Below are 15,450 nucleotides of genomic sequence, written 5' to 3' on the forward strand. Positions count from 1 at the left end.
AACCCTTCTAAGCTTTACCTACACCTGCCTGCAAGTAAAGTTTATTTGTAAAAATTTGTGGATTTTTACTGCGATTGCGAAAATGCCCGCACCTGATTTTCTGCAGGACAAGTAGAAAATGCACACATTTTTGCAAATGCAGCACAAAAAAAAGGGCCAAAAATTTACATGTATAGGAGAAAAAAAACTAAGATAAATGACCGCCACCATATGGTGATTCTATTAAATATATTTCTATATGGAGAGTTTGGTGTGGCAGATCAATTATGTAGCTAGAACCTGTAACAATGTCGGATGTGACATTATTATCATCACCGCCAAATCTCTGATAGAGGTCACTGGTTTTGCACTTGCTGAGCTATTGGCCTAGAGCCAGGCTATTTGTAAGAGTTCAGTGTATATTGTGCACACATGTGATTATACACAATAAGATAGTACTTAATGTGATTGCTAAAAAGAATATGACAGATTCACAATGTACTTCGGGGCGGGTTTAAGATAACCTCCTCTTAATAGTCAGCTCTGTAGCAAGCAATCACTTTTACAGCTTGACAGCTTAGACTGGTTTTGCCTGTTGCAAAACATGGCAAAAAGTAGTAGTTAATTAAAGTGTGAGAGACGCAGCAGGCAGCTGCAGGTGGAGTGACAACCACACTTGTATACATAGCATTCAATTCACATTTCTTCATTGGGATTGCTGCAACTATCCAGAAAAGATGCCAGAAGCGGAAATTATTGAGTTTCTTACCATTTCACTGGCCAGGATTTCTGGTAAGTTCATTTGAACATTGTAATATTTGGGATCCTTTGGGATAGGTAACATAGTACATTTATATATATATATATATATAAATATATATATATATATATATCCAATACATCCAATATATTTAGTATAGATTATTCTACAGAACATTTCTTTGACTGTCCTGCCTCCCATAGTGGTTGTTAAATAAACCACTTGTATATACCAAGAAAGCAAAAGTTATACTATGTATCTATTCATTTATGCAGTGATTTCATTTCATAGGTTAATTAATTAAATGTCCGAACATAGATGACTTCTTGAATATTTTTAGCAAAAATACTAAATGTCAAAATAATAACTACCTGCAACGTAAAAGGTCCTGTAAGGTTAATGTTAATTTTACAAAGTGACATGAAGGCAGAAAGCCCTCACATTGTTGCAGCTGCATGGTTGTATGCCAGGAATTGCAATTTTTTTTTTCATGCGTAGAAGACATGATAAATGGCCGTCTATTATTATGTTATAAGACTTTTCTAGTTGTACACTATATAAAAGCACACACAGAAATAGAACATATGCAATAAAAAGCACACAGAAAAAATAACCAGGATATTGTATGTTACAAAATATTTCACTACATAGTAGAATTTATTGGCATCTGTCAGGCAGTTTGGGACTTCTAAACCCAAAAATATTAAGCATGTCCTATTGATTTGGACCTCAATAAAGGAGAATTTTGGGTCTTTTGTGGATGCCCTGAACCACTATGACCTGGGTCTTAGATTTACCTTGGAGATCCAGGATCAAGCGATTAACTTTCTTGATCTAACTGTAAAGAAGACAGAAGGGGGTGTTCTAGTGACTACAGTATATCACAAGGCCACAGCCACCAATAGCTTTCTGCAATGGTACCACTGCCATCTCTATCCCCTTAAAAGGGGTATACCAAAGGGGCAGGTTTTAAGGGTGAGGTGAAACTGTAGTGGCTTTGGTGGATTCCAAAGGAAGGTAGGAGAACTATTTGATCGCTTTGTTAGACGAGGGTTCCCCCAAAAAGTCCTTAAAAAGGCATATCAGGGGGCTGTTAGTACCGAGAGGAGACAATTGCTTGTCCCCAGAAACGTGAACAGGAACAGACTGGTATTCGGATAATTGGTACATATGATAACCAACACAATGAAATATGGGAAATATTTTCAAATTATTGGGACGTACTTCTAACTGATAAAGAGGTAGCAAAGTTTGTATCTACAAGAGCGGCGATCACATATAGGAAGGCTAGAAATTCGAGGGATTTGCTGGTCTGTAACTTCCTGGCACCACGAAATCAGATGGAACATGCAGTGGCGTAACTAGGAGAGGGAGGGCCCCATAGCAGATTTGTGCATGGGGCCCCCTTCCCTTTAAAAATTATTCATACATACACACACATTTATATAATCACACACATAACATTTTACACTACAGTATATACAAACTCATACTGTATATATATAAAGTATATATGCATCGTATATATACGGCACAGGGGCCCGTATTCCTGTACAAGGATGGTCCCATCGCCCTACTACACAGGGAGGGATGGCCATAAGAAAATAGCATTTTTAGATTTTGTCTCGGCTGTTCATCCTGGGCCCCTGGAACGCCCGGGCCCCGTAGAAGCCGCTACAGCTGTTGTTATGCCACTGGGAACATGGTTGGATCTGAAACCAAATGTCTCCTTCAAATGTGGTTGCTGTTCAGCATGTAGATATATGAGACCATCTAAAGTTATTAGAAGTGCCCATACTGGAAAGGAATATGCAATCTGAGAATATGCATTCCAAGATTATCAATTGCTCCTCAGTTAGGGTGGTGCATCTGGCAACATATGGAAAACCTTCAGAAATTTTAGGACACATATTAACGAACATATGAAAGATATCAAAGCTGAAAATGACACCCCCATTGCCAAACATATATGGCAGAATTATCAGGGCAATTCGAAATGCCTGACTTTTCAAGAGATTGAACTCGTAAGACCGTCACCCAGAGGTGGCGATTGGGGCAAACTGATCGGTAAAAACGAGGCTCAGTGGACTTTCAATCTGTATTCGGTAAAATCAAATGGCATTAATGATTTTGACTCCTATGCATGCTTCACGCAGGATGTTTCTGGCTTATACAGGTGCCTATTGTCTGTGACACTTTGTCTTAAGTAATCATAATGAATTATGCACATTTACTGCATCATTTTAAGTGCAGATTGTTCATAGGAATGCCTATTGGAGTTATGATATATTCTTTAGATGGGTATACCCGCTTGGATTCTAGGGTTAGATATGAGTGCACCTTTTTTGTCAATCACCTACAATTGTTCTGGTTGTCAACCTCTGTAGTAAAGGTGGCAGAACCGTCACTGTTCCGCTATTGATGGGTTGATGCTTTAGCTCCATTGGAAGTCCGAAAGTTAAGTCCACCTGATAGTGGTTGTGGCTTTGATTGCTGTCTCACTGGGACCATTACCTTCGCCTCTCTCCCCCACCCTCCTGATCATGGTCATGTGATACCCTGGGGGAAGCTTCGCTTGTTGATGATGTGGTGGCTGCAGTCACATGATGGACTGATATTCTGTGTGGATCGGGTGGATATGGATTTGTGGGCATTACCCAAAAGTGCAATGAGCACTATAAATATGGGCGGGCTGGGGGCGGGCCGGGGGCAGGCCATGACTATAATCTAATGCCAGGGGCATGCTTGCACCATGCAGCTGCAACATCCCCCACTGGGGCCCAGCCTTTTCTTGGGCCCTGATGGCAGCCAGGGCTCAAGATACCGGAGTGGCTGGCAATTGCAGCCTAGGGCAAGCTGTAGTCATGGTGCTTGGTATGGGGACCGGAGGGCTGTCCTACAGCCTGACTGATCTACAGCAGGCTGTGTGTGCAAGAAATATGGAGGGAGAGTCTGAAGTACTTGTTTATCCCTGGGGCAACCTCTGAGTGTCTGTTAGATAAGTCCCTGGGTAATGGATGGGGAAGCCTGTGGTGGTAGACAGCCATATCCAGGGATCAGACGGAGGCAACATTGTACAAATCAACTCACGGTTCTTTATTGAACAACCGGTAACAGGTAACGGTCCTAAACAGTCAAACGGCAGATCTGGTTCTGGAGTGGTCGTGGAGAGTGGTCTGCAGGAATAATGCACCAGCCTGATAGTAGATGCAGTGGAAGCTGTAGCTCTAAGTTAGAGTCTCCTGACTCAGTTCCTGGGACAGCATTAAAGGTGTGCTCCTCACTGACACTCTCTCTCTCTCTCTTCACTCAAAAAGCAGGTCATGCTCTGTGTAAAGACCATGAGGTCTGGACTGCTGACAGGCAAAAGACTAGCCTAAGACCATGTGCTCCCACTGCACAGCGGTTTTATACTCCCCCTGGGTCAGGTGGTAGCACTTCTCCAATCACACTCCAGTTTACAATACAGCCACATAATTGGATAACATCTTACACCCATTTAACTATTGCCTTTCCAGGCAGAGGCTACAGCTGCAGATTACCTGAGATCTCCCTGCATTATCCCTTGGGTGAGTTGCACAGGCTCACCAGTTGGATCCTGACAGGTAGAGGGCCCTGTTCACAACTACCCCCTTGCCTATACGTTAGCAGGGGTGTTGCACAGCCAAGTATTGATTGAAGCTAAGTTTGTTTGAAACTAAATCTGTAGACCTACTTTAACCCCTGAGGAACTCATGTCTGAGTGTAATACGTATAGGGTTATGAAGTATTAGGGATTTAGTGTCTAGATGTAGTGAAACTACAAGCCAGGAATGACAATGCACCTTAGTGACAAATGCGTCTACACTAGCCCTACCCTTTAAGTGTTGTGTTTTTATCCTAGTGAGTTCATTTTAATAATTAAAGATGAAATAAAAGCTAAGTTTTAGCGTTTTCATAAAGTGCTGCTAAAGTTTGCAGTGAATTAAATACCATTTCTGGATACACAAATAATTAGAACGTACTATTCACAGTGACTTGGGCCCGCATGAACCTCTGGAGCATGTGTAGTATGCCTGGTGAAGCCTAGGGCAGTATACCTTGCCTCCCTGTACATGCTCCTGATACAATCCATTTATTTGGGATTCTAAACCCCAGCTTTAGAAAGGCTTGTGGGCTATTGAGTGTTCCCAAGGGCCTAACAAGTTCCATTTGAAGGAGCTTACTAGAAAATTTACTCTTGAAATTAGTATCAAGTGGTGGACGTTAAATTATATGCCAACATGTTAGCAAACAGGCAAGGTCTTTCTTCCGCAACTTATAATGAGGAGCAGGTGGGGTTTGCTTCGAAAAGACCATCAGAGTTTTGCATCTTATCCAGTATGCCCGGTCAAGGACCTTCATACAGTTGGCATTGACTTAATTTGGTATCCACCCTCTTTCCAAATATCCAATTGTATGAGGCAGGGCTGCCCTTTTTCTCCTTTTCCCCTTGTCCTTGTGACGGAAACCCTTTTGCAACGCAATTGCCAAAACAACTGGATTCTTAGGATTTAGGTAGAAGGAGGGATCCAGAAATTTTCCAAATTTCAAGAACACCTCCAAATCGGTAGCATTGGGCAGAAGAAAAAATAACTTACTTTGGTGTTCATATTTCAGCAAATCCCAATGAATGGTTCGCCTTAAACTACATCCCCCTACTAACCTCTATCACAAGCACAATTAAAAAATGGAAAATATCATATATTTCCTGGATTGGGAACCCCTATCAAAATGATGATAGTGCCCAAGATAACCTACTTTCTGCAAGCAATACCGATTTACCTCTGACTCTTTCATGCAATTAGACGCCTGTTGTTCAAATATGTCTGGAAGGGAACCAGGCATAGAATAGCCTATGATCAGTCATGATCAGACCCAGACACCAAGGTGGTATAAGCTTCCCAGATACCACACCTATTACAAGGTCATCCAACTTATTCGAGTGGTAGACTGGCAGAAAAAATCTTACACCAAGTTATATGTACCAATAGTGGAGTATGTTATTAAAAATTCCTAACTAAAGCTCCAGTAAAGATGTGGCATGGTCTCTTGTGAGTAGGAGTAGTAATGCTCCATTCCTCACCGGTCACGAAATATGGAGATTTACGAGGCCGGAATTCTTCTGCCCTCTCCTCTTGGTGTCCTCAGCAAACAGCACTAAACACAAGAGTTCTGGGTCTCGAAGATTGAGCATGTTCACCACTGACATCACTCAGAGATTGGTTCCCACAGGCATCTGCACCTTCCCTCACGCAATCTCTCCTGGTTTGAAAAAATTATATCTACCACCTCCCCGACCGCTAAAATTGTGTGTAAGCTTTACAAATTTCTTCTATCCAGCCCCTGTGATCATTTACCAATTTTATTTTTGCAGGCATAGCAAAGAGAGTTAGATTGTTTATTTAAGGAACAGGAAAAAGCTATGATTCTGAAACATGGCCCAGGTCCCTCCAGGTGTATCACATTACAGGAAACTAGCTATAAACTAGTGAGTAGTTAGTAAAGAACCGCTATTATCCTACACAAGTACAATACCAACATATCTAATTTGTGTTGGAGATGTCAACAAAGTAAAGCAACTCTTCTGCATATATGTTGGAACTGCCATCTTATCCTCCCTTTTTGGGAATCAGTTTAATCTGTAAATTGAATCTCTGCCAAACAGCACCACCTCTGAGTGCACAGATTATATACCTCAATCTCACCCCCTCCCCCTGGCATGGGAAGTACAATAAGCCCCTATGGCTTAAGTTAACCACAAGTATCCTTCATTCCTACAGTCCTGGTCTCCCTGGCTAGAGTCCTACTCTAGGTTTTCTAGGTATATCCTTGGGACTCTATTATACTCCATAATGTTAAGCTAGTATATATTTATTCTAAGATATTGGGGCAGATTTACTTACCCGGTCCGTTCGCGATCCAGCGGCGCGTTCTCTGCGGTGGATTCGGGTCCGGCCGGGATTCACTAAGGTAGTTCCTCCGCCGTCCACCAGGTGGTGCTGCTGCGCTGAAGTTCCCCGGAGGCGCGCTGGAATGCCCTGAAATTCACAGGCCTATACCTGGTGAAGGTAAGTGTAATTTTCGCGAACCATTTTTTTTCCTAAATGCGGCGGTTTTTCCGAATCCGTCGGGTTTTCGTTCGGCCACGCCCCCCGATTTTCGGCACGTGCATGCCAGCGCCGATGCGGCACAATCCGATTGCATGCGCCAAAATCCCGGGGCAATTCAGGTACAATCGGCGCAAATTGGAAATATTCGGGTAACACGTCGGGAAAACGCGAATCGGGCCCTTAGTAAATGACCCCCAATATTTTTATTGTTGCATATGTGATAGCACAGTGGCTAGACCACTAGTCTAGTAATAATAAGTACTAACTTTTATGACTTCACAATGGTATCTGTATGGGAAACAATACTGTACCTGTCTGTTTCCACGTGTTTTGTTTACCATCTGATTAGATTGTGAGCCCCATGGGGGACAGGGACTAATTTTGCAAGCTCTGTGCAGCGCTGCATAATCTGTGTATGCTGTATAAATAAAGGAATTATATTATTATTATTATCATCATCTGAATAATGTTTAACCCCTTACCAACATGTGATGTAGTATTACGTCACATGCCGGGTGCAGGTGCATGGAGAAGGCTCACGGGCTGAGCCCTCTCCACAGCCGATAAGTCTTTGCTGCATATTGCAGCAAAGGCTTACTGGTAACACCCGCGATCGGTGCCAGCGCCTGCATGGGGAAGTGCACAGTCACAGGACGCGTCTCCATGGTAACGTCTTGAAGCCCATGGTGGGCACGTCTTGAAGCAGAGACGCAGGTAGAGAATATAAAATGTGAGACATGGCACTGATACACCACCTCCTGACGAAGCCCAGTGTCAGTCTTTTATCATGTTTGCGGGTAAGTGTGCTATAGTAATATGGAATTTTTAAATACTGGAAGGTAGCTCCGGTTTATTCATTATTTTTTTCACTGCACTACTGCCACTTTACCCCTACTGGTCTTACCTTTTGACTGACTATTTAAAAATACTGTTGACACTTTTTTGACCCTGGGTTAAAGGGGGGCCATTGGTCTTCTGTGTTTGCCCTATTTGCATCTGGGGCTACTTGTGTCCCCCATGTATTGTATTGGATTTTCCCTTTCTAGAGATATATATGTATAATATTTGTATTTACTCTCAATAAAGGATATTATATTTTTACATAAACAAAGTTTTTTGCAGCTCTGTTTTTTGGTATTTTCCTACATTTAAACCAAAGTTCAATTGTTGTATCATTAGATTGTGTCTACTGGCAGCTGTGGAGATGAAATATATTTCCCAATACAGAGACAATACAGAGAGCCACATTATAAATGCACAATTAACAATGTTACTTTGTCTACAGGGCAGGTGTCCCAAAAGTGCTTATAGAGGAAGTAGAACTGTATTGGGACACAAAGGAGGACACTAATAAGATGCACTATTATTTTGTGGAAGGCACAAACAACAATAAACTAGTATTGTGCAGAATTTAGGCAAGAATGGAGGATGACTGTGTCACGGGTGCTCCCTCGACCCACTTCTCGGGTTGCAGGCACACTCATGCCCCTTTCCGGGCCACCAGGTCCCTGCTCTGCTGCTTTACCTCTCCTCGCTCCTACTCCACTACTCATAGTCCGGCACGCGCGTCCCGGCCTCGTGGGGAGCGTGCGCACCGGCGGTCAAATATTTAAAGGGCTAATTGGTGCTGGCCATTTCCAGGAACTGAATAAAAGCTGACCCCTCCCAACATTCCCCGCCGGATTTTTGTGCTATATGTCTCAGAAAAAGCTTGTTTCATTGCCTAGTGCCCGTCTGCTGATTTCCCGTTGTGACCCCGGTTCCATTCCTGATGTTGACTCTGTGCTGCCTGTCCTGACCTCATGCTTAGTTCCTGACATTGATCCCGTGCTGCCTGTCTCAACCTCCTACCTGTCCCCGACCACGATTCTGCCTCACAACTTTGTACCATGCCTTGGCCACCACCTCGGGCAAAGTCGCGCCTGTGGCTTACGCCATTGCTTGTGGTGGTCCAGAGGATTCACTACCTCAGATCCCGATAGACTGGAATAACGTTTGAAATATTTTGAATAATGGTGGTATGGAGTGGAAGGAGAAGAACAGGGAAAACCGATAATTACATTTACAGTAGATGTCACCTGTAAGTCAGTGGATGTAATCATTTTGCACTCAATTTTTACTGTGTAGATTTGATATCAGCTCACTATTGGGTCAATGAATTATTAAAGCTATAATACCATAGCCCAGGATATGTTTCTTGTTATCCTGGCAGATTTTTAGTGGGAGGTCAAAATATTTTTCTTCACTACAGCCCTGTAAAGTTGTGACCATGATCTTTTCAGACCCTTGTAGCACCGCATTACAATGTTCTTTAAGAGAGCTTATAATTCTGTGAAAATTGGTCCACATGCTATGACATGAATGGTCTACAGTTACGAAGAGAACTTATGTTTTGGTGGAGCCCACTAATAACCTCTGCCATTGTTGCCAATTAGCCCTTTGCTCATCATTGTCTCTGAAAATCACATATCTGTTATATTTAAATATGCTTGATCAATATCTAATGGGTTTCTCTATGGTGTACTATTTCAGCCATTTTTAATAAACATATAGCATAGACCATAACAGCATTCTGAATCATCTCCATATTTAGGAAGCTTCCATCATGTATCTGACACTGGAGCTGAAAGATGATGAACATGGCACCTATACAGCATCACACTTGTTCCTTGTCCTATTTATAGGGACTAAATGATTGAGTGAGATTAATTTACAAAAATCATGAATAGCCATAACAACAAAGTGTATAACATATCCCTTGTTTTAATATTATAACAAATAAATACGAATGCAGATTGATAAAACTAATGGTACCTATGTGAATTAGCATGGGAGTAACACCCTTAGATGTGCACATAGCAGTAGGGAGTGACTTGTAATGTTCTGTCTGTGCATCTTGATTAATTTGATATTGATGGAATAGATACTAATTTATCAGTCAGAAGTATATCAGAGCTCTTCACACTATGTAAATAACCCTCACATAAATATGAGATTTTCAAAGAACAATTCAAACAACTTTTCTATGGTGACCCATTGTGAAAACAGATATTTATAGTAAAACTTCACATAGGTCCATAGTCCATGGAGGTAAATTCTATATGGAGAGGCCACTGGAGTTGAACACAGGTGTGCACTGAAGAAGGCAATATGAGACCATTATGGCACTGTATACAGGAGATAACAAAAACATGTTGGAACCAGAAAGATTTCAGGATTATATTTGCCAAGCACACTGGGAAATAAAAGGACAAAACACACCCAAATATTGTATTCAATCTCTGGGCAACATTCTACAGAACAGAAAAGGGTTTAGGGATGAGTAAAGAATCAGTAAAATCATGTAAACCTCTTAATGGATTTTTGTTGCCTAAACAAACCTTTTGAAGATGTAGAATAATAAAAATAACTTATAATGGCATTCCTTGGTCTTGGTTTGCATAGAGTAGTTGACAGCATATGGTAACAACTGGAGCCAATCACTCGACACAGTGGTGGTTAACGAGTACTGTCAGGATCGGTGGTGGTGGCCCACTGAACCGCCGCAAGCAATGAAGTAGGCCGACACCTGGGAGCGGAGTCTAAGTGGCACCCAGTACCACATGGTCAAAGTCAGGCAAGAGGTCAGGACCGGCAGCACAGGATCGGAGTCAGGAACGTAGCAGAAGGTCAAGGCGCAGAGAATCGAGGGCAGGAAACAAAGCAAAGGTCACAATGGATAAATCACAAAAGTTTCAGTAAGAATGCTTTTTCTAAAGCTTCTGGGCACAAAGATCCAGCAGGAGTCATAGGAAGAGGCAGGCAATACTAAAGGGCAGCGTCCAGCCAGCACCAATTAGCGGCGAAACATGGGTCGCAGGACCACTCTTGACAAGTACAAGCTAATATGGCATCCCCCTAAATGTACTGTAGGAGAAATAAGTATTTGATTGCAGTCCTATTTTGCAAGTTTTCCCACCTACAAAGAATGGAGAGGTCTGTAATTTTTATTGCAGACACTTCAACTGTGAGAAACCGAATCTAAAAAGAAAAAAAATAAAAAATAACTGTATGATTATTAAATAATTAGCATTATTACAAAGAGAGACAGGTTTTTTGGATTTCGTGTTATAGAATAAGAAAAATTACACAGTCAACAATATTTAAAAGGTTTATTGTAATACAAAAGTATACAAAGAGTTAAATATCAAAATATTATACTCACAACACTGTCAACTTTCATTGATGAGCTCCGGCACTCAAAATCTTCACGGGCTTATCAACTTACAACTCTGTCCAGCATCATTGATGACCTTCCGGCAGGTATGGGGTCTTCACGGACTATCACCAAGCAGTAGAATGACAGGTATTGACAGGTATCATCAGGTCTTGAGGCGTCTCACAAGTACCCAAGCAGTATAGCATCAGTCAGTAGCTAGCTCTCAATTCTCTCAAATCTCTATTGCTAGGTGATAGTACGGAAGTTTTATACCCCATGTCTGTGCGTCACCAAACTATATGGAGAAACATATGTATGCATATGTTTTCTCTCATTATTCTCCTAATGGTATAGTTTCCCATGAAAGTTGCCAGTTTTCATTGGAAAGCATCCCAGAAGATAGGCGCATCCCAGCAGGTGTGTAATGCCTAACAGAGTGCCAAATAAGGATACGAATATGTCAAACTTAATGAGAATAAAAATGTCAAATATAATGAGGATCAAAATATGTTGATTTGGGCTCATTCACAGTTGAAATAAGGTTACATGAACTGTCTTTATCTCAAGAGCAGACATGTTGTATCCTCAACTTCATTTTGGTTTTCCATTACAATCTGTCTCTCATAGTTGAAGTGTTACAGACCTCACCATTCTTTGTAGGTGGAAGAACTTGGAAAATCGGACTCCGATCACATACTTAATTTGAATTTCCCCTATTGTAAAATAGCAAATTCAATAATTTTAGTAAAATTTATACTTGAGCCACAATTTTGGCACCTTTTAGCACACAATAAATTATATCCTTTCCAATAAACTACACTTCTTTCCAAGTGTATAATTTCTATAATTTTTGGGGAAAAGCATATGTTCCAGAATTCTACAGAATTTTGATGTAAATCTTCTTCTGTATGTTCAACAGTGTTTCAATATCTCTAAAGGAACATAGTCACAGACCCTACAAGCCAATAGCAGCAACATAATATCAGATGCTGAACTGATTATGTCCTATGATAACATATGCAGCGTAGAGACAAGGGGAGGAAAAAAGAATAATAAAATATTACTAGTGGTTTGTTACAGGTCTCCTAGTATGATGAAGACACAGAAGAACTGCTAATAAGTCAAATAGATGCGGCCTCAAAATAAAGTACATTAACTATCCTGATATAGATTGGGGCAGAAACCTGTAGGTTGAGATATTGACTTTGGCCAAAGGAACAAAAGGCAAAATAATGTTGTAAACAGTCTATTACTTGGTAAAACTGTGGCAGATAAAGACTTGTTGGACAGTGAGCTTAATTTTAGTGACCAGAGCGAGGCAGCTGCTAATAAGACCAATAAAATTATGGGATGTATCAAGAAAACCACAGATTCTCATCATAAGGGCATAGTTTTTCCCTTCTACAAACTACTAATACCACACATGAAATGGGTGAACTAAAATAAAATGACTTTAAAAAGATTTTATTTAGCTTAAAAATTATTAAGCTGAAATAAAGGGAGACCTCTTCCAAAGACCTCATTTATATCTAGGCCTATAACCGAAACAAGGGGGCAACCACTATGCCTAGAAGAGGGGTTGTTCTACCATCACCATAGACAGGGGGCATCCTCTACACCTAAAGGAGAGGCGCTTCTACCATCACCATAGACAGGGGGGCATCCTCTACACCTAGAGGAGAGGAGGTTCTACCATCACCATAGACAGGGGGTATCCTCTACACCTAGAGGAGAGGTGATTCTACCATCACCATAGACAGGGGGCATCCTCTACATCTAGAGGAGAGGGGGTTCTACCATCACCATAGACAGGGGGCATCCTCCACACCTAGAGGAGAGGTGATTCTACCATCACCATAGACAGGGGGCATCCTCTACATCTAGAGGAGAGGGGGTTCTACCATCACCATAGACAGGGGGCATCCTCCACACCTAGAGGAGAGGTGGTTCTACCATCATCATAGACAGGGGAGCATCCTCTACACCTAGAGGAGAGGCAGTTCTACCATGACCATCATGATCATAGACGGGGGCATCCTCCAGGCCTAGATGAGAGGCGGTTCTAACGTCACCAAAGACAGAGATTCTTTACTCTAAGAACAGTGAAACTATGGAACTCACTGCCCCAAGAAGTTGTTATTGCTAAAGATTTTTACATCTTCAAGAGGAACCTTGACTGCTTTCATGAGAACAAAATTTTTACATGTTATGTGAACAGAACAATTAGTTAATTTTAAAGACTTGCTTTCTTTTGTTCCATGGCTTCTCTTTCTATAATGATCTTATGTTGTTAAAATGTTTTTTTTTAATCATGAACATAGCTGCCACACTGAAAGTTTTGTTTTACCACATCTGAAAATACACTTTCATTGGCAGTCTATATACTACAGGGGACTTTCTGGCTATATACAGGGGGGGGGGGGGAATGTGACCAATGCATTTCCCACCCTCAGCTTATACTCGAGTCAACAGGTTTTTACAATTTTTCAAAAACTAATTTCAAAATGAGAGGTCTCGGCTTATACTCGGGTCGGCTGTACATATACAGACAGAATTGTAACAGAACATCCCTACCCTCCCTAGCCCCTATATGACAAAAACATGGAAACTCCAAGGCGGTCATGACAAGTCACATTAACTTCTCAATGAACTTTACTGCCTGAGGTCCTAAGTCTGACATGAAAACACAAAAGAGATAATAATCTGTATGTTAAAAAAACTACAGTAAAGGACATGGCAGACTCTGGAAGGCTTATGATAAAAATCAAGAGGACACAGAAGCAGAGTTTACACTGATTTTTTCTATGGGATTGGACTGAGAAGCGGTTCTAATAGGGTATATTTTTAGGTTTCAATATTTTATTATAAAATTCTCTATTCCAACTACTGCATGTTGTTAGGTTTTCTTTTTTTGCATCAATCTAGTCTTTGGGATAAGACATTTAGCAGTATTCTGCTTATAAGATAGCTGTCTAATTGTTTATGGGCCTCCCAGTGCCGCCATTGGAGGGTGTTGAGTGTTACTGTGTTCAGGAGGCCCCGAGGAGGAGAAGGGGCCCCAAGTCACAGAAGAACTTGCCTGCCCTCCCAGGTGCAGGCAGCTCACTGTGAAAACAGGGCCTGATTATAATTCGGAGGGGTGGGAAATGGCCCACAAAATTTGCCAGTCAGGGGTCCCAAACTTCTTATTGGTGGCCTTGCAGCCTCCTACCAATCATGAGAATGATCATCCCATTTTCCTTCTGAAAGGACCAGCAGTTCAACGAGCAAGCTGCCCCACAATACTTCTCAATGGGGCTGTCAGAGATAACTGATGTATTCGGCTATCTCGAAGAGTCCTAGAGAAAGGAATTGAGCAAACGTCTGTTCCAGTTCAAGTTAATATCTATGAAACGTAACCACTCAACTGTGATTTGTTGTAGCACTGCCAAGTCTCCTGACACCGGGAGTGCCAGGGGTCATCAAGCACTGAATCGCCTTCAGGGAAATTACGTAAGTGTGTTATGTAATGTTACTGGAGGACCATAGGACTTTTATAATTTATTTATATCTCCGACAACTTTAAATACAGCCCAATTCCGCTATGATAATGCTGCGTTGTTATTGGTCTGTAAAAATTATGATTCAATGTTAAGTTTTAACCAATGAGTGTTTTGGTTGAAATAATCCATTTTGTACTAGCGTGTAGCCACTTTTAAATTTTTATTCTAAGTGTTCTGGATAAAGGGATTTTTTATTCATTTTTCCTACACCATCTTATCATTTTGGGCCAATATATTACATATCTGTGTTGTACAGATTTTCATTAAGATTCTACTTTTTAATTTCTACTTTTTACCATAGGCAGATATGATGCCTCCAGATGAACACCTAAAAAATATAGTGGCACAGAGCATAGTATTTCATATTAGGAACTCTATACAGAGTCTTTGCAATTTATTAAAGTGGTTGCCTGGAAAAACATGTGCGCTGTATTCCACATATAGTACCCTACCTGACTATGGTTTGTGCCAGTATTCCAGCTCTGCCATATGCAAATATATGTAGCTTAGTTGTAATACCATGCACTATCCATGGTCAGGAGAGGGGATGTTTTTGGAAAGAAGCAGCAAGGTTTTTCAACCTACAGAAAACCCCTTTAAATCGATCCGTGCCAACTTTGTATCTAAACCAGAAGTATCCACTGGGACATCCAAACACAGATTCATGAGTTATGATTAGTAATTTATCTTAAATATTCAACCAGAAAATTGTGTTTTAGTGAAGGGTCATTGTAACCCAATGATGTCACTACAGGGAAAATCCCTGCAAACTTGAAATCTTTGGTTACAGTTCATTGCCATAAAAAGAATGTTTAACCAATGTGCTACCTTAGTCTGTCA

At 41.2% G+C, this 15,450-nt stretch overlaps 1 protein-coding gene across 2 annotated transcripts in view; it reads left to right on the top strand.

Annotated features, from left to right (window-relative positions):
* Positions 1-474: 474 nt before the first annotated feature.
* Positions 475-15,450, top strand: part of LOC140077185 (uncharacterized) — a 38,583-nt gene continuing 23,607 nt past the window's right edge. The window contains exon 1 of one of the 2 annotated variants that reach the window (XM_072124141.1): positions 475-771. In XM_072124141.1, coding sequence (XP_071980242.1) covers positions 717-771 — 55 coding nt within the window. In that variant the 5' untranslated portion in view covers positions 475-716. Of the gene's footprint in view, positions 772-7,584; positions 7,668-15,450 lie in introns of those variants that run through there. The other variant, XM_072124143.1, reaches the window with a different exon arrangement.

The sequence above is a fragment of the Engystomops pustulosus genome, chromosome 9, assembly GCF_040894005.1.
Source record: "Engystomops pustulosus chromosome 9, aEngPut4.maternal, whole genome shotgun sequence".
NCBI classification, from domain to species: domain Eukaryota; kingdom Metazoa; phylum Chordata; class Amphibia; order Anura; family Leptodactylidae; genus Engystomops; species Engystomops pustulosus.